The sequence below is a fragment of the Mytilus edulis genome, chromosome 9 (assembly GCF_963676685.1).
Source record: "Mytilus edulis chromosome 9, xbMytEdul2.2, whole genome shotgun sequence".
Taxonomy (NCBI): domain Eukaryota; kingdom Metazoa; phylum Mollusca; class Bivalvia; order Mytilida; family Mytilidae; genus Mytilus; species Mytilus edulis.
Genome location: NC_092352.1, coordinates 83,580,439 through 83,606,893, shown reverse-complemented (window position 1 = coordinate 83,606,893; position 26,455 = coordinate 83,580,439). Strand labels below are relative to the sequence as shown.

The window sequence follows — 26,455 nt, the reverse complement described above, 5'->3', positions numbered from 1 at the left end:
ATAACTTCTAAAGGAGATGATGAAATCCTACACAGCCTCATCTGGTAATACTTCATGATGAGGGCTACCGATGGTCCATATTTGGTCTTGATAACTTCAATAGAAACAAGGGGAGGCCATGTTAAACAAATGCTGGATGAAAAAAAAAAACAAAAAAAAACTAGTATCTCAATTGTTTGTAAAACAATTGAAAGGTCTTTCCTTTAAAAGTGATGTTTTCGTAATGTACTTTGTACAACCTTTCGTTTGATATACGACAAGCATACCTTCTCAAACTTTTCGCTTTTTACACTTAATGACTTCATCCGCCTACATTTTTTGAGATCGGAAGTATGATATATGTAACACAGGGTCAATGAGCTTTCATTTGATATGCTACAACGCCATGTTCTAAAAAGTTTGATTTTTGCACTTAATAACCCCATCCAACCAATTTTTGGACGTTTGGGAATTTGATATTTCAAATGTACACATCATGACCTTTCATTTGATATACAACAACCCTATAGTAAAAGGAAAATTTATTTTTTGCACTCAATGACCCCATCCAATTAATTTTTGGGGGACGTCAATTTGAAATTTGAAATGTACGCTTTATGTTCTTTCATTTGATATGCGACAACCTTACCATCTGAGAAGTTTGAATTTTTGCACTAAATGACCCCACCCTTCCACCTGGGATGAAAAAGAGGTTTAAAATTTTCATTTTTAAGTAGAGTTTATTGAGACCTTCAATTTGATATATCAGATGACCCCATTTGACAAAGCGCCAAAAATGATGCAATATCAACGATATAAATAGAAGTTATGAAACTTATAAAGTCAATGCAAAACATGAAAATTTCAAAATGATTTTTTGGTTTTTTTTTTCATGGAATGTTTTTGGTATTTGGTCAAACATATAACTATGTGAACCTCTTCAATTTCTTAAACATTTTAAGTGGTAAGCTTTTGTTGATTCAGAAATACATGCCGCCGCTCGCAAAATTTCAAACTGCATTATTTCTAAAACGACAATAGATATCTCAAATCTGTTAAATGGTAAATGATCTACAGCTAAAGGACAACATTGTAGAAAAAGAATTGGGACAATTTCAAAGTTCACCAAGGTCACAATTAATCATCAAATATATGATGCAATACCAAACTTGTGAACCGGAAGTCGTGGAGACATGGGACTACTACCATTCAACTCAAGACCACTTGACCTTTCAAATATCACAAGGTCAAGGTCATAGTATAATGTGAAGGTCAAGGTGAAATTTCATCATGACCTGACATTGACCTCAAATTGAAGGTCTTGAATTACTGATCATCTTTACAGTTTATAGTAGGTTGATATCTGTTACCTTTAAAAAGATATACACACAATACTATACTTTTGAGAATCATCCCGTTGTAACTTTTAAACAGACGGTTGGACATTTTTGGGCTTATTGTATAAAATGTAGAGCTCGTCAGGAGGAACAATTTACACGCTGTATGTATGCAGCAAAGTCTTATCGTTTTTCTAATAGGTAAGCTTGAAATTGCAGCGTAATTTTCTTTTGCACTCGGTGACCTTTGACCTTGGGTGCATATTAAAGGTCACATTAATTAAAGATTATTGGTGAAGGTTCCAAGTCTCTATGACTTCTGGTTCTCGAAATAGAACTTTAAAAAAAATATCTATAATTTTTAAAGGGAAATAACTCCTTATAAGGCTTAGTGACAAATGAATTGTTTATGTTTATAAACATTGCCATCTGTTCTTGTACATGCTGCCATTTTCAAATCGATTCTATCTCTAATACTTTTAAAGAAAAATACAAATAAAAAAAATTGCTTCAAGGGGATATAACTCTCAAAGGGGATGATGAAATCCTATGCAGCCTCATATGGTAATACATCATGATGATATCTACTTATTGTCTAAATAAGGTCATGATATCTTTTAAAACATTTAGGGGGGGTCATGTTGAAAAAAATCAATAAAAGGGAGATAACTTCTAAAGGGGATGATGAAATCCTACAAAAGTTCATCTGGTAAAAGTTCATGATGAGGTCTATCGATAGTTCAAATTTGGTATTGATAACTCCAATAGAAGCGGTAGGAGGGCGTGACAAACAAATGCTGGAAGGAAAAAAAAAAGAAAAAAAAACATTAGAAAAACTAGTATCTCAATTGTTTGTAAAACAATTGAAAGGTCTTTCCTGAAAAATTGATGTTTTCGTAATGTTCTTTGTACGACCTTTCGTTTGATATACGACAAGCATACCTTTTGAAACTTTTCGCTTTTTACACTTAATGACCTCATCCGCCTACATTTTTGAGATCAGTGGTATGATATATGTAACACAGGGTAGATGAGCTTTCATTTGATATGCGACAGCGCCATGTTCTAAAAAGTTTGATTTTTGCACTTAATAACCCCATCCAACTAATTTTTGGAGGTTGGGAATTTGATATTTCAAATGTACACATCATGACCTTTCATTTGATATACAACAACCCTATCGTAAAAGATAATTTATTTTTTGCACTCAATGACCCCATTCAACCAATTTTTGGGGGACGTCAATTTAAAATTTGAAATTTACGATTTATGTTCTTTCATTTGATATGCGACAACCTTACCATCTGAGAAATTTGAATGTTTGCACTAAATGACCCCACCCGTCCCCCTGGGATGAATAGGGGGTTTAAAATTTTAATTTTTAAGTAGAGTTTATTGAGACCTTCAATTTGATATATCAGATGACCCCATTTGACAAAGTGCAAATAATGATGCAATATCAACTATATAAATAGAAGTTATGAAACTTAAAAAGTCAATGCAAAACTTGAAAATTTCAAATTGAATTTTTGGTGTTTTTTTCAATGGAATGTTTTTGGTATTTGGTCAAACATATAACTATGTTAACCTCTTCAATTTCTTAAACATTTTAAGTGGTAAGCTGTTGTTGATTCAGAAATACAGGCCGCCGCTCGCAAAATTTCAAATTGCATTATCTCTAAAACGACAATAGATATCTCAAATCTGTTAAATGGTAAATGATCTAAAGTTAAAGGACAACAATATAGAAAAAGAATTAGGACAATTTCAAAGTTCACCAAGGTCACAATTAATCATCAAATATATGATGCAATACCAAACTTGAGAACCGAAAGTCGTAGAGACATGGGACTATCACCATTCAACTGAGGACCACTTGACCTTTCAAATATCTCAAGGTCAAGGTCATAGTATTATGTGAAGGTCAAGGTGAAATTTCATCATGACCTGACATTGACCTCAAATTGAAGGTCTTGAATTACTGATCATCTTTGCCGTTTGTAGTAGGTTGATATTTGTTACCTTTAAAAAGATATACACACAATACTATACTTTTAAGAATCATCCCGTCGTAACTTTTAAACAGACGGTCAGACATATTTGGGCTTATTGCATAAAATGTAGAGCTCGTCGAGAGGAACAATTTACACGCTGTATGTATGCAGCAAAGTCTTATCGTTTTCCTAATATGTATGCTTGAAATTGCAGCGTAATTTTATTTTGCACTCGGTGACCTTTAACCTTGAGTGCATATTGAAGGTCACATGAATTAAAGATTATTGGTCAAGGTTCAAGGTCTCTATGACTTCCGGTTCTGAAAATAGAATTTTTCAAAAATTATTTATAATTTTTAAAGGGAAATAACTCCTTATAAGGATAAGTAACAAATTAATTGTTTATGTTTATAAACATTGCCATCTGTTCTTGTACATGCTGTCATTTTCAATTACATTCTATCTCAAATACTTTTTGAGAAAAATGCAAATATTAAAAATTGCTATAAGGGGATATAACTCTCAAAGGGGATGATGAAATCCTATGCAGCCTCATGTGGTAATACATCATGATGATATCTACCTATTGTCCATATAAGGTCATGATATCTTTTAAAACATTAAAGGGGGGCCATGTTGAAAAAAATCAATAAAAGGGAGATAACTTCTAAAGGGGATGATGAAATCCTACAAAAGTTCATCTGGTAAAAGTTCATGATGAGGTCTATCGATGGTCCATATTTGGTCTTGATAACTTCAACAGAAAGGGGAGAAGGCCCTGTCAAAAAAATGTTGGAAGAAAAAAAAGAAAAAGAAAAAAAAGACTAGTATCTCAATTGTTTGTAAAACAATTGAAAGGTCTTTCCTGAAAAATTGATGTTTTCGTAATGTTCTTTGTACGACCTTTCGTTTGATATACGACAAGCATAGCTTTTGAAACTTTTCGCGTTTTACACTTAATGACCTCATCCGCCTACATTTTTGAGATCGGAAGTATTATATATGTAACACAGGGTAGATGAGCTTTCATTTGATATGCGACAACGTCATGTTCTAAAAAGATTGATTTTTGCACTTAATAACCCCATCCAACTAATTTTTGGAGGTTGGGAATTTGATATTTCAAATGTACACATCATGACCTTTCATTTGATATACAACAACCTTATCGTAAAAGAAAATTTATTTTTTGTACTCAATGACCCCATTCAACCAATGTTTTGGGGACGTCATTTTAAAATTTAAAATGTACGATTTATGTTCTTTCATTTGATATGCGACAACCTTACCATCTGAGAAATTTGAATGTTTGCACTAAATGACCCCACCCGTCCCCCTGGGATGAATAGGGGGTTTAAAATTTTCATTTTTAAGTACAGTTTATTAAGACCTTCAATTTGATATATCAGATGACCCCATTTGACAAAGTGCAAATAATGATGCAATATCAACTATATAAATAGAAGTTATGAAACTTAAAAAGTCAATGCAAAACTTGAAAATTTCAAATTGAATTTTTGGTGTTTTTTTCAATGGAATGTTTTTGGTATTTGGTCAAACATATAACTATGTTAACCTCTTCAATTTCTTAAACATTTAAGTGGTAAGCTGTTGTTGATTCAGAAATACATGCCTCCGCTCGAAAAACTTCAAACTGCATTATCTCTAAAACAACAATAGATATCTCAAATCTGTTAAATGGTAAATGATCTGCAGTTAAAGGACAACATTATAGAAAAAGAATTGGGACAATTTCAAAGTTCACCAAGGTCACAATTAATCATCAAATATATGATGCAATACCAAACTTGAGAACCGGAAGTCGTAGAGACATGGGACTATCACCATTCAACTCAGGACCACTTGACCTTTCAAATATCTCAAGGTCAAGGTCATAGTATTATGTGAAGGTCAAGGTGAAATTTCATCATGACCTGACATTGACCTCAAATTGAAGGTTTTGAACTACTGATCATCTTTGCAGTTTATAGTAGGTTGATATCTGTGACCTTTAAAAAGATATACAAACAATACTATACTTTTAAGAATCATCCCGTCGTAACTTTTGAACAGTCGGTCGGATATTTTTGGGCTTATCATATAAAATGTAGAGCTTGTCGAGAGGAACATTTTATACGCTGTATGTATGCAGCAAAGTCTTATCGTTTTCCTAATATGTAAGATTGAAATTGCAGCGTAATTTTATTTTGCACTCGGTGACCTTTGACCTTGGGTGCATATTGAAGTTCACATGAATTCAAGATTATTGGTCAAGGTTCAAGGTCTCTATGACTTCCGGTTCTGAAAATAGAATTTTTCAAAAATTATTTATAATTTTTAAAGGGAAATAACTCCTTATAAGGATAAGTAACAAATTAATTGTTTATGTTTATAAACATTGCCATCTGTTCTTGTACATGCTGTCATTTTCAATTACATTTTATCTCTAATACTTTTTGAGAAAAATGCAAATATTAAAAATTGCTATAAGGGGATATAACTCTCAAAGGGGATGATGAAATCATATGCAGCATCATGTGGTAATACATCATAATGATATCTACCTATTGTCCATATAAGGTCATGATATTTTTTAAAACATTAAAGGGGTGCCATGTTGAAAAAAATCAATAAAAGGGAGATAACTTCTAAAGGGGATGATGAAATCTTACAAAAGTTCATCTGGTAAAAGTTCATGATGAGGTCTATCGATGGTCCATATTTGGTCTTGATAACTTCAACAGAAAGGGGAGAAGGCCCTGTCAAAAAAATGTTGGAAGAAAAAAAAGAAAAAGAAAAAAAAGAAAAAGAAACTAGTATCTCAATTGTTTGTAAAACAATTGAAAGGTCTTTCCTGTAAAAGTGATGTTTTCGTAATGTACCTTGTACGACCTTTCCTTTGATATACGACAAGCATACCTTCTGAAACTTTCCGCTTTTAACACTTAATCCGCCTACATTTTTGAGATCGGAATTATGATATAAATAACATAGAGAAGATGAGCTTTCATTTGATATGCAACAACTCTATGTTCTAGAAAATTTGATTTTTGCACTTAATAACCCTATCCAACTAATTTTTGGAGGTCGGGATTTGATATTTCCAATGTACACATTATGACCTTTCATTTAAGATACAACAACCCTATCTTAAAAGAAAATTTATTTTTTGCACTCAATGACCCCATCCAACCCATTTTTGGGAGACGTCAATTTTAAATTTGAAATGTACGCTTTATGTTCTTTCACGTTTTTCCTGTAAAAGTGATGTTTTCGTAATGTACTTTGTATGACCTTTCGTTTGATATACGACAAGCATACCTTCTGAAACTTTTCGCTTTTTAAATACACTTAATGACCTCATCCTCCATTTTTTAGAACGAAAGTATGATATATGTAACACAGGGTAGATGAGCTTTCATTTGATATGCGACAACGCCATGTTCTAAAAAGTTTGATTTTTGCACTTAATAACCCGAACCAATTTATGGAGGTCGGGAATTTGATATTTCAAATATACACATCATGACCTTTCATTTGATATACAACAACCCTATCTTAAAAGAAAATTTATGTTTTGCACTCAATGACCCCATCCAAACCATTTTTGGAAGACGTCATTTTGAAATTTGAAATGTACACTTTATGTTCTTTCATTTGATATGCGACAACCTTACCATCTGAGAAATTTGATTGTTTGCACTAAATGACCCCACCCGTCCCCCTGGGATGAAAAGGTGGTTTAAAATTTTCATTTTTAAGTAGAGTTTAATAAGACCTTCAATTTGATATATCAGATGACCCCATTTGACAAAGTGCAAAAAATGATGCAATATCAAATATATAAATAGAAGTTATGAAACTTACGAAGTCAATGCAAAACTTGAAAATTTCAAATTGATTTTTTGGTGTTTTTTTCCATGGAATGTTTTTAGTATTTGGTCAATCATATAACTATGTTAACTTGTTCAATTTATAAAACATTTTAAGTGGTAAGCTCTTGTTGATTCAGAAATACATGCCTCCGCTCGCAAAACTTCAAACTGCATTATCTCTTTAACGATAATAGATATCTCAAATCTGTTTAATGATAAATGATCTACAGTTAAAGATCAACATTATAGAAAAAGAATTGGGACAAATTCAAAGTTCACCAAGGTCACAATTAATCATCAAATATATGATGCAATAAAAAACTTGAGAACCGGAAGTCGTAGAGACATGGGACTATCACCATTCAACTCAGGACCACTTGACCTTTCAAATATTACAAAGTCAAGGTCATAGTAAAATGTGAAGGTCATGGTGAAATTTCATCATGACCTGACATTGACCTCAAATTGAAGGTCTTGAACTACTGATCATCTTTGCAGTTTATAGTAGGTTGATATCTGTTACCTTTAAAAAGATATACACACAATACTATACTTTTAAGAATCATCCCGTCGTAACTTTTGAACAGACAGTCGGACTCTTTTGAGGTCAGTGTATAAAATGTAGAGCTCGTCGAGAGGAACATTTTATTTGCTGTAAGTATGCAGCAAACTCTTATCGTTTTCTTAATATGAAAGCTTGAAATTGCAGCGTAATTTTTTTTTGCACTCGGTGACCTTTGACCTTGGGTGCAAATTAAAGGTCACATGAACTTAAGATTATTGGTGTAGGTCCCAAGTCTTTACGACTTCCGGTTCTCGAGATACAATTTTTCAAAAATTGTTTATATTTTTTCAAGGGAAATAACTCCTTATAAGGGTTAACAACAAAATGATTGTATATGTTAATTAACTTTGCCATCTGGTCCTGTACATGTTGCCGTTTTCAAATCGATTCTATCTTAAATACTTCTTGAGAAAAATGTAAAAGAAAAAAATTGCTTCAAGGGGACATAACTCTCATAGGGAATGATGAAATCCTTAGCAGCCTCATATGGTAACACATCATGATGAGATCTAACTATTGTCCAAATAAGGTCATGATATCTTTAAAAACAACGAGGGGGGGGCCATGTCGAAAAAAAACAATAAAAGGGAGATAACTTCTAAAGGGGATGATGAAATCCTACACAGCCTCATCTGGTAATACTTCATGATCAGGTCTACCAATGGTCCATATTTGGTCTTGATAACTCCAATCGAAACAAGGGGAGGCCATGTTAAACAAATGCTGGATGAAAAAAAAAAAAAAAAAAAAAAAAAAAGAAAAAAAAAAAAAAAAAAAAAAAAAAACAGGAGAAAAACAATAAGGTCTTTCCTCGCGGAGAGGAAAGACCTTAAAAAAACAGGAGAAAAACAATAAGGTCTTTCCTCACGGAGAGGAAAGACCTTAAAAACTTTGGGAAAAACAATAAGGTCTTTCCCATGTTGGGGAAAGACCTTAAAAAAACATTAGAAAAACAATAAGGTCTTTCCTCGCGGAGAGGAAAGACCTTAAAAAACATTAGAAAAACAATAAGGTCTTTCCCATGTAGGGGAAAGACCTTAAAAAAAGCATTAGAAAAACAATAAGGTCTTTCCCATGTAGGGGAAAGACCGTAAAAAAAAACACTAGTATCTCAATTGTTTGTAAAACAATTGAAAGGTCTTTCCTGTAAAAGTGATGTTTTCGTAATGTTCTTTGTATGACCTTTCGTTTGATATACGACAAGCATACCTTCTGAAACTTTTCGCTATTTACACTTAATGACCCCATCCGCCTAAATTTTTGAGATCGGAAGTATGATATATGTAACACAGGGTAGATGAGCTTTCATTTGATATGCGACAACGCCATGTTCTAAAAAGTTTGATTTTTGCACTTAATAACCCCATCCAATCAATTTTTGGAGGTTGGGAATTTCATATTTCAAATGTACACATCATGACCTTTCATTTGATATACAACAACCCTATCGTAAATAAAAATCATTTTTTGCACTCAATCCAACAATTTTTTGGGGACGTCAATTTGAAATTTGAAATGTACGCTTTATGTTCTTTCATTTGATATGCGACAACCTTACCATCTGAGAAATTTGAATTCTTGCACTAAATGACCCCACCCTTCCACCTGGGATGAAAAAGAGGTTTTAAATTTTCATTTTTAAGTAGAGTTTATTGAGACCTTCAATTTGATATATCAGATGACCCCATTTGACAAAGTTCCAAAAATGATGCAATATCAACGATATAAATAGAAGTTATGAAACTTACAAAGTCAATGCAAAACATGACAATTTCAAAATGATTTTTTGGTGTTTTTCTCAATGGAATGTTTTTAGTATTTAGTCAATCATATAACTAGGTTAACCTCTTCAATTTCTAAAACATTTTAAGTGGTAAGCTGGTGTTGATTCAGAAATACATGCCTCCGCTCGCAAAACTTCAAACTGCATTATCTCTAAAACGACAATAGATATCTCAAATCTGTTAAATGATAAATGATCTACAGTTGAAGGACAACATTATAGAAAAAGAATTGGGACAATTTCAAAGTTCACCAAGGTCACAATTAATCATCAAATATATGATGCATACAAAACTTGAGAACCGGAAGTCGTAGAGACATGGGACTATCACCATTCAACTCAGGACCACTTGACCTTTCAAATATGTCAAGGTCATAGTAAAATGTGAAGGTCAAGGTGAAATTTCATCATGACCTGACATTGACCTCAAATTGAAGGTCTTGAACTACTGATCATCTTTGCAGTTTATAGTAGGTTGATATCTGTTACCTTTAAAAAGATATACACACAATACTATACTTTTAAGAATCATCCCGTCGTAACTTTTGAACAGACAGTCGGACTCTTTTGAGGTCAGTGTATAAAATGTAGAACTCGTCGAGAGGAACATTTTATACGCTGTAAGTATGCAGCAAACTCTTATCGTTTTCTTAATATGAAAGCTTGAAATTGCAGCGTAATTTTTTTTTTGCACTCGGTGACCTTTGACCTTGGGTGCAAATTAAAGGTCACATGAACTTAAGATTATTGGTGTAGGTCCCAAGTCTTTACGACTTCCGGTTCTTGAGATACAATTTTTCAAAAATTGTTTATATTTTTTCAAGGGAAATAACTCCTTATAAGGGTTAGCAACAAAACGATTGTATATGTTAATTAACATTGCCATCTGGTCCTGTACATGTTGCCGTTTTCAAATCGATTCTATCTTGAATACTTTTTTTAAAAAAATGTAAAAGAAAGAAATTGCTTCAAGGGGACATAACTCTCATAGGGAATGATGAAATCCTTAGCAGCCTCATATGGTAACACATCATGATGAGATCTAACTTTTGTTCAAATAAGGTCATGATATCTTTAAAAACAACGAGGGGGGGCCATGTTGAAAAAAATCAATAAAAGGGAGATAACTTCTAAAGGGGATGATGAAATCCTACACAGCCTCATCTGGTAATACCTCATGATGAGATCTATCGATGGTCCATATTTGGTCTTGATGACATCAATAGAAACGGGGGGAGGGCATTTAGAAAAAATGTTGGAAAAAAAAACATTAGAAAAACAGTAAGGTCTTTCCCCACGTAGGGGAAAGACCTTAAAAACAGGAGAAAAACAATAAGGTCTAGACCTTAAAAAAAAAAACAGGAGAAAAACAATAAGGTCTTTCCTCGCGGAGAGGAAAGACCTTAAAAAAAACACTAGTATCTCAATTGTTTGTAAAACAATTGAAAGGTCTTTCCTGTAAAAGTGGTGTTTTCGTTATGTTCTTTGTACGAACTTTCGTTTGATATACGACAAGCATACCTTCTCAAACTTTCTGCTTTTAACACTTAATGACCTCATCCGCCTACATTTTTGAGATTGAAAGTATGATATATGTAACATAGAGTAGATGGGCTTTCATTTGATATGCGACAACGCCATGTTCTAGAAAGTTTGATTTTTGCACTTAATTACCCTATCCAACTAATTTTTGGAGGTCGGGAATTTGATATTTCAAATGTACACATCATGACCTTTCATTTGATATACAACAACCCTATCTTAAAAGAAATTTTATTTTTTGCACTCAATGACCCCACCCAACGATTTTTTTGGGGACGTCACTTTGAAATTTGAAATGAACGCTTTATGTCCTTTCATTTGATATGCGACAACCTTACCATCTGATAAATTTGAATTTTTGCACTAAATGACCCAACCCTTCCCCCTGGAATGAAAAAGGGGTTTAAAATTTTTATTTTTAAGCAGAGTTTATTAAGACCTTCAATTTGATATATTAGATGACCCCATTTGACAAAGTGCCAAACATGATGCAATATCAACTATATAAATAGAACTTATGAAACTCACAAAGTCAATGCAAAACCGGAAAATTTCAAAATGATTTTTTGGTGTTTTTTTCAATGAAATGTTTTTGGTATTTGGTCAAACATATAACTATGTTAACCTCTTCAATTTCTTAAACATTTTAAGTGGTAATCTGTTGTTTATTCAGAAATATATGCCGCTGCTTGCAAAATTACAAACTGCATTATCTCTAAAACGACAATAGATATCTCAAATCTGTTAAATGGTAAATTATCTACAGTTGAAGGACAACATTATAGAAAAAGAATTGGGACAATTTCAAAGTTCAATAAGGTCACAATTAATCATCAAATATATGATGCAATATCAAACTTGAGAACCGGAAGTCGTAGAGACATGGTACTATCACCATTCAACTCAGGACCACTTGACCTTTCAAATATCACAAGGTCAAGGTCATAGTATAATTTGAAGGTCAAAGTGAAATTTCATCATGACCTGACATTGACCTCAAATTGAAGGTCTTGAACTACTCATCATCTTTGCAGTTTATAGTAGGTTGATATCTGTTACCTTTAAAAAGATATACACACAATACTATACTTTTAAGAATCATCCCGTCGTAACTTTTGAACAGACAGTCGGACTCTTTTGAGGTCAGAGTATAAAATGTAGAGCTCGTCGAGATGAACACTTTATACGCTGTAAGTATGCAGCAAACTCTTATCGTTTTCTTAATATGAAAGCTTGAAATTGCAGCGTAATTTTTTTTTGCACTCGGTGACCTTTGACCTTGGGTGCAAATTATAGGTCACATGAACTTAAGATTATTGGTGTAGGTCCCAAGTCTTTACGACTTCCGGTTCTCGAGATACAATTTTTCAAAAATTGATTATATTTTTTCAAGGGAAATAACTCCTTATAAGGGTTAACAACAAAATGATTGTATATGTTAATTAACATTGCCATCTGGTCCTGTACATGTTGCCGTTTTCAAATCGATTCTATCTTGAATACTTTTTGAGAAAAATGTAAAAGAAAGAAATTGCTTCAAGGGGACATAACTCTCATAGGGAATGATGAAATCCTTAGCAGCCTCATATGGTAACACATCATGATGAGATCTAACTTTTGTCCAAATAAGGTCATGATATCTTCAAAAACAACGAGGGGGGGCCATGTCGAAAAAAAACCAATAAAAGGGAGATAACTTCTAAAGGGGATGATGAAATCCTACACAGCCTCATCTGGTAATACTTCATGATGAGGTCTACCGATGGTCCATATTTGGTCTTGATAACTTCAATAAAAACAAGGGGAGGCCATGTTAAACAAATGCTGGATGAAAAAAAAAAAAAAAACAGGAGAAAAACAATAAGGTCTTTCCTCGCGGAGAGGAAAGACCTTAACTAGTATCTCAATTGTTTGTAAAACAATTGAAAGGTCTTTCCTGTCAAATTGATGTTTTCGTAATGTACTTTGTACGACCTTTCGTTTTATATACGACAAGCATACCTTCTGAAACTTTTCCCTTTTAACACTTAATGACCTCATTCGGCTACATTTTTGAGATCGGAAGTATGATATATGTAACATAGAGTAGATGAGCTTTCATTTGATATGCGACAACGCCTTGTTCTAGAAAGTTTGATTTTTGCACTTAATAACCCTATCCAACTAATTTTTGGAGGTCGGGAAATTGATATTTCAAATGTACACATCATGACCTTTCATTTGATATACAACAACCCTATCTAAAAAGAAAACTTATTTTTTGCACTCAATAACCCCATCCAACCCATTTTTGGGAGACGTCAATTTGAAATTTGAAATGTACGCTTTATGTTCTTTCATTTGATATGCGACAACCTTACCATCTGAGAAATTTGAATGTTTGCACTAAATGACCCCACCCGTCCCCCTGGGATGAAAAGGGGGTTTAAAATTTTCATTTTTAAGTAGACTTTATTAAGACCTTCAATTTGATATATCAGATGACCCCATTTGACAAAGTGCAAATAATGATGCAATATCAACTATATAAATAGAAGTTATGAAACTTACAAAGTCAATGCAAAACTTGAAAATTTCAAATTGATTTTTTGGTGTTTTTTTGCATGGAATGTTTTTGGTATTTGGTCAAACACATAACTATATTAATGTCTTCAATTTCTAAAACATTTTAAGTGGTAAGCTCTTGTTGATTCAGAAATACATGCCTCCGCTCGCAAAACTTCAAACTGCATTATCTCTTAAACGACAATAGATATCTCAAATCTGTTAAATGATAAATGATCTACAGTTGAAGGACAACATTATAGAAAAAGAATTGGGACAATTTCAAAGTTTACCAAGGTCACAATTAATCATCAAATATATGATGCAATACTAAACTTAAGAACCGGAAGTCGTAGAGATATGGGACTATCACCATTCAACTTAGGACCAATTAACCTTTCAACTATCACAAGGTCAAGGTCATTGTATACTGTGAAGGTCAAGGTGAAATTTCATCATGACCTGCCATTGACCTCAAATTGAAGGTCTTGAATTACTGATCATCTTTGCACTTTATAGTATATTTTTTGCACTCGGTGACCTTTGACCTTAGGTGCATATTGAAGGTCATATGAATTAAAGATTATTGGTGAAGGTTCCAAGTCTCTATGACTTCTGGTTCTTGAAATAGAACTTTTCAAAAAATATTTATAATTTTTAAAGGGAAATAACTCCTTATAAGGCTTAGTAACAAATTAATTGTTTATGTTTATAAACATTGCCATCTGTTCTTGTATATGCTGCCATTTTCAAATCGATTCTATCTCTAATACTTTTAAAGAAAAATACAAATAAAAGAAATTGCTTCAAGGGGATATAACTCTCAAACGGGATGATGAAATCCTATGCAGCCTCATATGGTAATACATCATGATAATATCTACCTATTATCTAAATAAGGTCATGATATCTTTTAAAACATTTAGGGGGGCCATGTTGAAAAAAATCAATACAAGGGAGATAACTTCTAAAGGGGATGATGAAATCCTACAAAAGTTCATCTGGTAAAAGTTCATGATGAGGTCTATCGATGGTTCAAATTTGGTATTGATAACTCCAATAGAAGCGGTAGGAGGGCGTGCCAAACAAATGCTGGAAGGAAAAAAAAAAGAAAAAAAAACATTAGAAAAACAATAAGGTCTTTCCCATGTAGGGGAAATACATGGGAAAGACCTTAACAATCTTTCCTCGCGGAGAGGAAAGACCTTAAAAATACAAGACTAACAACGGCCAGAGGCTCCTGACTTGGGACAGGCGCAAAAATGCGGCGGGGTTAAACATGTTTATGAGATCTCAACCCTCCCCTTATACCTCTAGCCAATGTAGAAAAGTAAATGCATAACAATATGCACATTTAAAATTCAATTCAAGAGAAGTCCGAGTCTGATGTCAGAAGATGTAACCAAAGAAAATAAACAAAATGACAATAATACATAAATAACAACAGACTACTAGCAGTTAACTGACATGCCAGCTCCAGACTTCAATTAAACTGATTGAAAGATTATGATTTCATCATATGAATATCAGGCACAATCCTTCCTGTTAGGGGTTTAGTATCATACCATCATTACATATATGAGAAGAACATAACCCGTGTCATGCCAACAACTGGTTTTTTAAGTCTTGCTCATAAGAGCATAATTTGACTCCATTTTTAATTGACAAGTATTGATGGACATATGTATTTAGAGAATAAAAGGAACCTTTTTATAGTTAAAAACAAAATCACTACAAAAGGTTAACTTTCCCCTATACATCTGCGTTACTTACCTTATTTAAAGTTTATCAGCCCCTTATCAACTTAAAAATATGAAAAACTGCTTCTAACATACAAATTAATATCTACAATATCATGAAAAGCATTGAAAAGTTTATTTGTGTAGACCATAGCATTTCAGCGTTACCACCATTGAACTTGGGCATAACTATCAACAAGATAGCGTCACAATGCCACTGTCACACTTCAGCACGATAAAAAAAAAAACACATCTGCTTCAAACCATCGCATCTTAACATGACCATCTTTGTTCAGCGTCCTACATATTAGAACTTTATCATTTGATCAATACTTACTCTGCATAACTTTCTTTGTAGCATCGGGTATACTTTTTATAGTTCTGCGTACAGAACTTCAATTCTTTACCTTTTTGTATTTTAGGTAGATGCCATTAGAGAAGCATGCCATACAGCAAAAACAAATGGCAACAATAATTTAGAAGTACATATCTTGCTGGACTACAATCGTGGGTCTCGTGGTGTGGAGAAAACTTCTCGGACTATGTTGACACCACTGTTGAAGGAGTATAAAGATATAATCTCTGTCCATCTATACCATACCCCTGATTTAAGAGGGATATGTAAGAGACTGCTCACGGGAAAAATGAGTGAAGTCATTGGACTAAATCATATGAAGATTTATTTGTTTGATGACAGTTTTGTTATTAGTGGGTAAGGGCAATATAATTAAGAACTACACAGATTGTTGTCTCTTGCAAATAATGTAAACCAATTTATTTTCACAAGCAATTTATTTCAGTGACTTTCGTGAGAAGGAAATAAATGCAAAAATAAATCATTCTGAATATTTGTAAATTTCATACCTGCCAACTTTTCAAAATGCCCATGGGGGTTTTACCTGAAAGATGGTTCTTATAGTCCTACAAAACCTTCAAGGGGGCCTTCATATATATTATAATGAGGTTTTTTGGTTTCTTTGTGCTTTAACAAGCTCATAGCCATTGTTAAATTAATTGTTTTCTTTAAAATAGTGGACAAAATTGCTCTTACAAAATTTCCACTTGGGAGCCTCCATGGGGGAAATCCCCGCAAATAGTGGCAGTTGGCAGGTATGAAATTTTACCTTTGTGAAATCTACTCTTATAAGAATACATCATAAAAAGTAGAAAATTATGAAAATGAATCACAGCAGACAGATGGACATAGAATAGACATAAAAGTATGGCTGAATGGGAGGGGTTCAAATCAAATGGGAGGGGTTCAAATCACTAATTGATTATATTCCAAAACTGCTAAGTGCTAAGGTTTTCATCTTCGGAAGTTCATTATTATTTGCTCCATAAAATATGAGCTATTTTTTGAAAGACCCAATGTTAATTTAAGACTTTTTATTGGTTTGAAATCAGCAGATATTTCAAAGTCTTCATAAAATTTGAATAGTAATATTTAATAGAATAAACACATCTAATATGTACAACTTTCTGTCAAAGATATTTTTAAAACTCCATTCTCTTGCAGATATATCATGCATATGCAGGGTGTTAATTATACAATTATGAACATATCTAGACTGTTTATTATTATGTTGATATAACAGACCAAAAACAATACAAAATGAACAATACTTAAAATACTTTATCAAAGGAAGAATGACAGCTACTGCAGATAAGTTATTGTATTTGTGATTTTTCAATTCATTCATGCACATCTATTTTAAAGTTAGAAATTATTATTCCCTTAATTAATGTTATTTAGCATTTCTTATGTTTTCTTTTTCAGCGCTAATCTAAGTACTGATTACTTCACAAACAGACAAGACAGATATATCCTGTTTAATAACTGTTCAGAGTTGTCTAACTTCTTTACAGACTTAGTGAAAACAGTTGGTTCATTTTCATTCCAACTAAAGGAAGATAACTCTGTTGAACTTCATCCTCAGTGCAATATTCATCCATTTGAAGGTAATATTGGTTTTATGAATTGGTACCATATCATTAATATAAGACTGAATTATAAATAACTCTGTGACAGTTGAAATTCAGGTACTAAGTGAAAGTTCTATTTCAAAATCAACATATTTTTTTAATCCAATTAATTTCAGGAACTTACAGTTGCCAATGTGAACTCTGCCATAGCTATACAAAAGGGGAATTGGGACTTTATGAAGCAGCAACAGTAAATATCAATCTATGTGCAGTCTGCCTCTGTGTTCCTTGTTATAGAAATAACCTTAACTAAAGGTGGATGTTTATGAAAGTCTTTTTATGCAGGGGCATCATCTGTGTCCTAATGAAACATTTTCAATTTATTTGCTTTTGTAATACTATGCCTTACCTGGTCTTTGTCTCTGCTACAGTGAGTTGACTGTTAGTGTTGCTCTCCACCAATTGCAACTCATTCAAAATTTTGACCAAATTGCAATTTGTTTTATAAAATCAAATTGTTCAACTGGTCAGAAATTTGAACCAACTGCTGTAGAAAACCACAGCCAAGTCATGAAAGTGCAAGGTGATAAAATAAAACATACTTACAATCCTATAAGACTTTAACTCCACTTTAATGATGTTGTGACAAAATTAGTTTATCAGTTTGTATAGTTATATTATATTCATTGCCATGCTGAAGGGGAACTGTTTATTTAGAATTGCTATTAAATTGTCCAAACTAAGCGTTCATATAGTTTTTCTTTCTAAAAGTATTCTATATTTATAAGAATCAGACATTATGTGAATTAAAACATTTCATATTCAGTAAAATATGTGTAAAATTGCAATATATGTTTGTAGGAAGTTTCCATGGTGGAGATAATAACTTTTCTTTCAAAAAGTCTTTATTCAAAAGAATAATATTTTAGGTTATCTCCCCTGAAAACTTATCAATAGCATATTATTATTTCACACATATTTTACTGAATATATGATGTTTTATTTAAAATGATATCTGATTCTTATAAATATAGAATACTTTTAGAAAGACAAAAACTATATGAAAGCTTAGTTTGGACAATTTTATAGCAATTCAAAATAAACAGTTCCTCTTCAGCATGGAAATGAATATAATATAACTGTACAAACTGATAAACTAATTTTGTCTCAACATCATTAAAGTGGAGTTAAAGTCTTATAGGATTGTAAGTATATTTTATTTTATCACCTTGCACTTTCACATTTTGACTGAACAATTTGTTCAGTATTCTGACCAGTTGAACAATTTGGTTTAATAAAACAAATTGCAATTTGGTCAAAATTTTGAATGAGTTGCAATTGGTGGAGAGCAACACTAACAGTCAACTCACTGTAACAGCTTTTATAATTTCATACTTATCTTCTTTACAGGTTCAGATTATGAATTCAAAATGGAAGCCAAGAAAAGAATTTTGAACCTTTTGAAGAAAAGAAATGACAATGAAAGTGTTCAAATACCTGAGATATTAAATCCAGACGGTTTAGGAAATTTAAAATCTTTTGACCAATCAAATGTGACTATAAATATTGATAATCATGTGACAGGAAGTGATTCAAATTCAGAACAAAGTGAAATAGATACTTGGATTTACCCCTTGATACAAATGGGACCATTTGGTATTGCAGACGATGAAGTGGCTATGAAATCTATTTTTAGAACTGCTGAAAAAGGAGAGGAGATATTTTTAGCATCTGGTTATTTCAATTTAACGGATCATTATCTACAAGTCATTTTACAAGAGTCACAATCAAAATATAATATACTCATGGCATCACCAGAGGTAGGTTTCATGCAATGGACTTCAATCAGTATAAACCAATTTTGAGTTGTTTTGAATGAATGTGAGACATCGGTTCACAAGGTCAATCGTCGTAAATGAAGTCATTAAACAATTGGTTCTTATTGTGCTTTACAAAGTATTGTGACATAGGAAATTTACGGGAAAACGCACACATTAGGAAGTTGTCTTCTGACCATACACTGATAATCAAATTGATACATTTTGGATATTTTCAAATTTGTTTAAACAAAACTAGATCTGATAATTGCACAATCAAAAACCCATTAACGTGACATATTGATTAATACCTGGCACCAGGAATTTTACTGGACTAAGAAATCAACCAATCAATATGCTGGATTTTGTGATTCAAGAATAAATGTTGTACGCCGAGTGATGAGTAAAGATTATCAGGCCAGATCATTTTTAAACTTATTTTGTAGTTATAAAATAGCATCTAATTCTTTACAGGTGAATGGATTTTTTGGTGCTAAAGGTTTTGTTGGTGCTGTCCCAGCAGCCTACATACATATAGCGAAGAGGTTTTTCAGACTTACGGGTAAATACGAACAACATGACAGGATCAAATTACGAGAATACTTCCGAGATAAATGGACATTTCATGTGAAAGGATTATGGTATTACCTAAAGAAAGACTCACTACCCTCAATGTCTATTGTTGGATCTGCTAATTTTGGTAAGAAATTTTTACATCAAGGATTTCTCCTCATATTAAAAGTTGTTATCTATAGAAAGGCTTAAAATGGTATTGAAATTGCTTTATAGATATAAGAAGATGTGGTATGAGTGTCAATGAGAAAACTCTCCATCCATATCAATATTTAATTAGTAAAAAGTAAACCATTATAGGCAAAAGTACAGCCTTCAACACAGAGCCTTGGCTAAGGTTAGTTTCATTATATTTTGGCTATGACCCTACCTTGACTTGTAGGATAATTGTCATATAAACCTCTTTATTTAATTTTATTTCCAATTTTTTCTTCTTTACTGTGTATTTTGTATTATTCTTTATGTTTCTTTTATTTGAATCCATGTTTTTTTGGGGGGTGTAATATGTGAATGAATGGGATTTTGCAGATGATATTTTAACTTCTTGACTCTCTATTTTAGGATATAGATCTGTATACAGAGACTTAGAATGTCAGTGTGCAATAGTAACTAATAACAATCAACTACAGCAACAGTTAAAGGAGGTAAATATGGGGTTTTAAAACTTTAAAGTATTCATTTATTTACTGGTAGAGTGGTGAAACAGTTTCTAGGATATATCTAGTATAAAGTCAAATATCTGAATATTAGTCAACAATCTTTTCCACAAGAGCGCTGGATCGTAACGATACATGTACACAAAAAATAAATTATATAAACACTTAAAGAATGTACAAAACAATACCAATAAAAAAGGAAACATTTATTGTAATTATCTTTAAATATTTCAGATAACAGAAAGTCTTCATCAGTATGATTATGATGTAAAATGAATCATATCAATCTCTTCTGATTCAACTATAACAATCTTGATATTGATACAATAAAACAGTCAAGAATAAAGTATATATAGTTGAACCTAGTAATCAAAACTACAGAAATAATGGCTAATAATAATACATAAGGGTATGTCAATTATCATGCTTATTATGCTGCTTTTCAATAAAGATTTAATTTTGATTCTGTAGTTGCATGTACTCTTAACTTGATTGAAAATTACCCTTTTTTCTCCAATGAAAAAATGACTGCATTACTGTTGAACAGTAATTTGTCTAGAATAATGAAATGCAAACTAAACTAGGAAATTCTGGTATGTTTTCAGATAGCTGAATGAATGATTGTTTGTTTTAACAATGTGCTACTATAACCCTGTAGGAATTTTTTGTTTCATCTTAGAAATTCAATGTTAGAATAAATATTCTCTGTGCATATAATTGCTGGAATAGATTTGTTTGAATATTGTGTTAATAGCACATGTTGATTCATAATTTTATTATACATAATTAAGTTGAATGACATTAAATCCTCGGGTATATGTCAATTTTATTAAAGTATTCCTGTAAAGGAGCTTAACTACATTGTACATCATCTTTTACAGGAACATATCAGACTTTACCAGGGTTCAACTCTTGTTTCCAGGGAGACATTCTTACAGCAGGATAGACATGTGCCATTATGGATTAGAATAGTGACACCACTGATCAGACATTTCTTTTGACAGCCTTTGAATACTACAATGCTGTGGGTCAGAACAGAGACACCACTGATAAGACATTTCTTTTGAGGCAGAAAACAGTCCTCTGGATGTTCTGAAAGAGTATTGATACCTCATTACCATTGATATTACTGCTGTAATTTACCTTGTGTGTAATTTGGCAACAGATAACTATTCACAGTATGACCAAGTGAAAATGAATGTAAGGAGGGATTCCAAAGCCAAAATTGGTGTGTGCTGATTTTTCAACAAGAATTAAATTGAATTGAAACATAAAAATTGATCAAACATATTTTAACTGCTGAGGATTTTGATGCAGTATTTTAACATTTGTTACTTCCCCTTTATAAAACTAATGTAGTTGCTACTGTGATACAAAATGAATTAACCAGAAATGCTGACCAAACATATAGGCTGTGAACTGCTAAGGTTTTTAAAGCAGTATTTTAACATTTGTTACCTTAACTTTATAAGACAGATATATTTGCTATTGTGAACAAAATTTGAATGTAAATGCTGATCAAACATATTTTTGAACTGCTGATGATTTTAAAGCAGCATATGACATTTTTACATCCCCTGCATAATACTGATGTAGTTTCTATTTTGATTCATATGTGAACATATCTTTTGATAGGCTAATATTCTCATAACTGCCAAGGGACAGTTTACTGAAGGATGGCAGTAAAAATGTCTAAAAAAAAAATCAAATTAGATTGAAACTTTAATAAGAACCAGTACCTCAAAGATAAAAATCAATATAATGAAAATATGAACTTTTTTTAATGCATAAATGTAGAATTATGCATCAAATGATATACATCTACAGAAAAACTGCATGCAAACAAATGATTTTTGTTAACATATCCTCAAATTGTACTGTTATTAGGTGACAAATGATTAAGAATTAAAAAAAGAAAATTCATAATTTTTGGGTTACCCCTGAAAGTGTATTTATATCAAAAACAAATTTTTGTGTAATGATAACGTTTCAATGTACTCCAATTAGATTGACAATGATTGATGATTAGATTTACAAATATTTCATTTAGAAAGACACAAAAACAAATTTCTCATAAATCCTATGGTGTTCTGTGTCAAATTGGCATGATAAGGGATTTTGTTTTGAGAAAATAAAATATCTGTGAGGTAGATGCAATTCAGATACTTTGTTTTAATCATTATGAATTCATCTGCTGGTCAGATCATTTGTACAAGAAGTTATTGGCACCTGACTTTACTGACAATACTTCACACAGAGAATTTGTAATACTGGGACTATTTCCCAGAGTTTTAGTCTTGATGTTTTTATTAAAAAAATTCTCAAAAAGAAACAAATATTGGTGTTGCATTTGAATATTTGTTTCTGCTGATATTAACAAAAGTCAACTAAGAAAAACCAAAGTCCTGATTCATGTCAAAATAAAAAAACAACATATACAACAGGCAACAACTAATGACAACCCCTGATTTACTGGTTTCTGACTTGAGACAGGTACAGACAGAATGTGGTTTATCAACTAATGACAACCCCTGATTTACTGGTTTCTGACTTGAGACAGGCACAGACAGAATGTGGTTTATCAACTAATGACAACCCCTGATTTACTGGTTTCTGACTTGAGACAGGCACAGACAGAATGTGGTTTATCAACTAATGACAACCCCTGATTTACTGGTTTCTGACTTGAGACAGGCACAGACAGAATGTGGTTTATCAACTAATGACAACCCCTGATTTACTGGTTTCTGACTTGAGACAGGTACAGACAGAATGTGGTTTATCAACTAATGACAACCCCTGATTTACTGGTTTCTGACTTGAGACAGGCACAGACAGAATGTGGTTTATCAACTAATGACAACCCCTGATTTACTGGTTTCTGACTTGAGACAGGCACAGACAGAATGTGGTTTATCAACTAATGACAACCCCTGATTTACTGGTTTCTGACTTGAGACAGGTACAGACAGAATGTGGTTTATCAACTAATGACAACCCCTGATTTACTGGTTTCTGACTTGAGACAGGCACAGACAGAATGTGGTTTATCAACTAATGACAACCCCTGATTTACTGGTTTCTGACTTGAGACAGGCACAGACAGAATGTGGTTTATCAACTAATGACAACCCCTGATTTACTGGTTTCTGACTTGAGACAGGCACAGACAGAATGTGGTTTATCAACTAATGACAACCCCTGATTTACTGGTTTCTGACTTGAGACAGGCACAGACAGAATGTGGTTTATCAATTAATGACAACCCCTGATTTACTGGTTTCTGACTTGAGACAGGCACAGACAGAATGTGGTTTATCAACTAATGACAACCCCTGATTTACTGGTTTCTGACTTGAGACAGGCACAGACAGAATGTGGTTTATCAACTAATGACAACCCCTGATTTACTGGTTTCTGACTTGAGACAGGCACAGACAGAATGTGGTTTATCAACTAATGACAACCCCTGATTTACTGGTTTCTGACTTGAGACAGGCACAGACAGAATGTGGTTTATCAACTAATGACAACCCCTGATTTACTGGTTTCTGACTTGAGACAGGCACAGACAGAATGTGGTTTATCAACTAATGACAACCCCTGATTTACTGGTTTCTGACTTGAGACAGGCACAGACAGAATGTGGTTTATCAACTAATGACAACCCCTGATTTACTGGTTTCTGACTTGAGACAGGCACAGACAGAATGTGGTTTATCAACTAATGACAACCCCTGATTTACTGGTTTCTGACTTGAGACAGGCACAGACAGAATGTGGTTTATCAACTAATGACAACCCCTGATTTACTGGTTTCTGACTTGAGACAGGCACAGACAGAATGTGGTTTATCAACTAATGACAACCCCTGATTTACTGGTTTCTGACTTGAGACAGGCACAGACAGAATGTGGTTTATCAACTAATGACAACCCCTGATTTACTGGTTTCTGACTTGAGACAGGCACAGACAGAATGTGGTTTATCAACTAATGACAACCCCTGATTTACTGGTTTCTGACTTGAGACAGGCACAGACAGAATGTGGTTTATCAACTAATGACAACCCCTGATTTACTGGTTTCTGACTTGAGACAGGCACAGACAGAATGTGGTTTATCAACTAATGACAACCCCTGATTTACTGGTTTCTGACTTGAGACAGGCACAGACAGAATGTGGTTTATTACGCACATTGAACGACAAATTTATGTGACGTATAAAATTTTCTGACGTCAGACACTCAATAAATGTGTTCGTAGATAGTAGATGTTTTTGTGTTCTGTTAAATTGTTCCTTTTAAAATTGTTAAACGATGATGACTGATGTACCCATATTTTGACTATTATATTTATTGTGTCTGTTTATTTAACGCATCAATGTAAAAATATCGGAAATTGATGAGACTGTCATTACAAAAGTGAGAGGGTTAGCGCTATAGAACCAGGTTTAATCCACCATTTTCTACATTTGAAAATGCCTGTACCAATTCAGGAATATGACAGTTCTTGTCCATTCGTTTTTGATGCGTTTTGTTATTTGATTTTGCCATGTGATTATGGACTTTCCCAATTGATCTTCCTCTAAGTTCAGTATTTTTGTGATTTTACTTTTTACTACAACCAAGTCGATGTCAAGTTTCTTCCTAGAAGAAACTTTACTTCTGGTGGATTATTCCCCGAGGGCATCATTAACTTGGTAGCTTTATGCATGATGAATACAAAATATACGAAGAACAAACCGGCTGGGACGTCGCCCGGGTTACCAAGGTCCTCTTTTGCTGCACGGAACACTAGCATTTGATTTGTGTGTTCCACGGAATATCCTCCGGGATACCCCTGATTTGACTTATGTTCAGCCAGAAGGTAATTATTATTTCAAAAATTCAGATACCTTTCATAAATTAAAGCCATGTTGCGTCAATATTTTCGACTGTTTAAATACACCTGCTACAAGTGAATCAACACCTATCATTTCTTCTTGTAAACATAAAAAAGGAAAAAGGAGCACGTGTAAGACTTGTGATATGTTAATCACGACTCCTGATTTTACTAGTAATTTAACATCTAAAACATATTATACTAAATCTTTCGAGCCTCTGGACTGTTCCTCGGACAATGTCGTATACGGAATCGAATGTACTTTGTGTGGACTTCTTTATGTTGGTGAAACTCGTCAAACTTTGCGTAAAAGAATGAATCAACACCGGTCTGATAATAAAGATCCTCAATTTAGGGTTCTTTATAACCATTTTAATCAACCGGACCATGATCCTTCTTTATCTATGAAAGTACGCATCATTGAGAAAATTTATCACCACACAAATAGCCCTGTACTAAGTACTCCTTTCCGCAAAGATAGAGAAAATTTCTGGATAAGGGAGTTAGGGACTGCAATGCCATATGGTTGCAATGACAATATTAAAGGAGTAGGAAATTTGTCAAGTCCTGCCTGCAGTGATGTTAATGTAATGAGTTTATTTAATACTACCTTACGACAACAACGTAGTCATGGGCAAAAACATTACCATCGGCCTAATGTAAAAAAAGTCTTCCAAATCTAGATCACCATCTGGGAGCTTTGATGACCTTCTTTCACATCTTCATCATCCACTAGGGTTACATTACATAAGAACTATTCTCTTTTCACTGCCAGTTAATTTTCTAAAACGTTTGACAGATTATGCACTTGACAAAGGAGGCACCAATACATTTTCTGCAACATACAGACTAGTCAGTATTATTTGTGATGTAGCTCTTTTCCGTCTTTTCAAACCAGTAAGATCGGAACCTTTACATGAGGAAAAGAGGAGATTCCTTCCTATTGATTTTGCCAATAGAGGAATTGATGCAATCAATATCTGCAACGTTCTACATCACAAGGAGGTAACATCTAAAATTCCTATTTATTTTCAAAATCAGTCTGTTCCTATTGTATCCTACAGTTACACCAAAACCATTGCACCTAAAATATTTAACTATAAACAAGCATTGCAGGACCTTGACTTAGAACAATACCTAAAACAACCTCCGACATGTGACTGTTCCCACTCGCCTTATAATTACAGCCCCTCTGGTCATGTTATAACTGGGGATCTAAACATAATTCAACATGAAAATCTC

The 26,455-nt window shown here is 33.1% G+C and overlaps 1 protein-coding gene across 1 annotated transcript in view; it reads left to right on the top strand.

Moving 5' to 3' along the window:
• The window catches only part of LOC139489194 (CDP-diacylglycerol--glycerol-3-phosphate 3-phosphatidyltransferase, mitochondrial-like), a 39,409-nt gene extending 16,743 nt beyond the window's left edge, over nt 1–22,666 (top strand). Inside the window, exons 4-9 of the mRNA XM_071275380.1 lie at nt 15,781–16,070; nt 17,139–17,320; nt 18,695–19,104; nt 19,576–19,801; nt 20,236–20,318; nt 21,212–22,666. Of these exons, the coding sequence (XP_071131481.1) occupies nt 15,781–16,070; nt 17,139–17,320; nt 18,695–19,104; nt 19,576–19,801; nt 20,236–20,318; nt 21,212–21,331 (1,311 nt within the window). The 3' untranslated portion in view covers nt 21,332–22,666. The remainder of the gene's footprint in view (nt 1–15,780; nt 16,071–17,138; nt 17,321–18,694; nt 19,105–19,575; nt 19,802–20,235; nt 20,319–21,211) is intronic.
• The last annotated feature ends 3,789 nt before the right edge of the window (nt 22,667–26,455 follow it).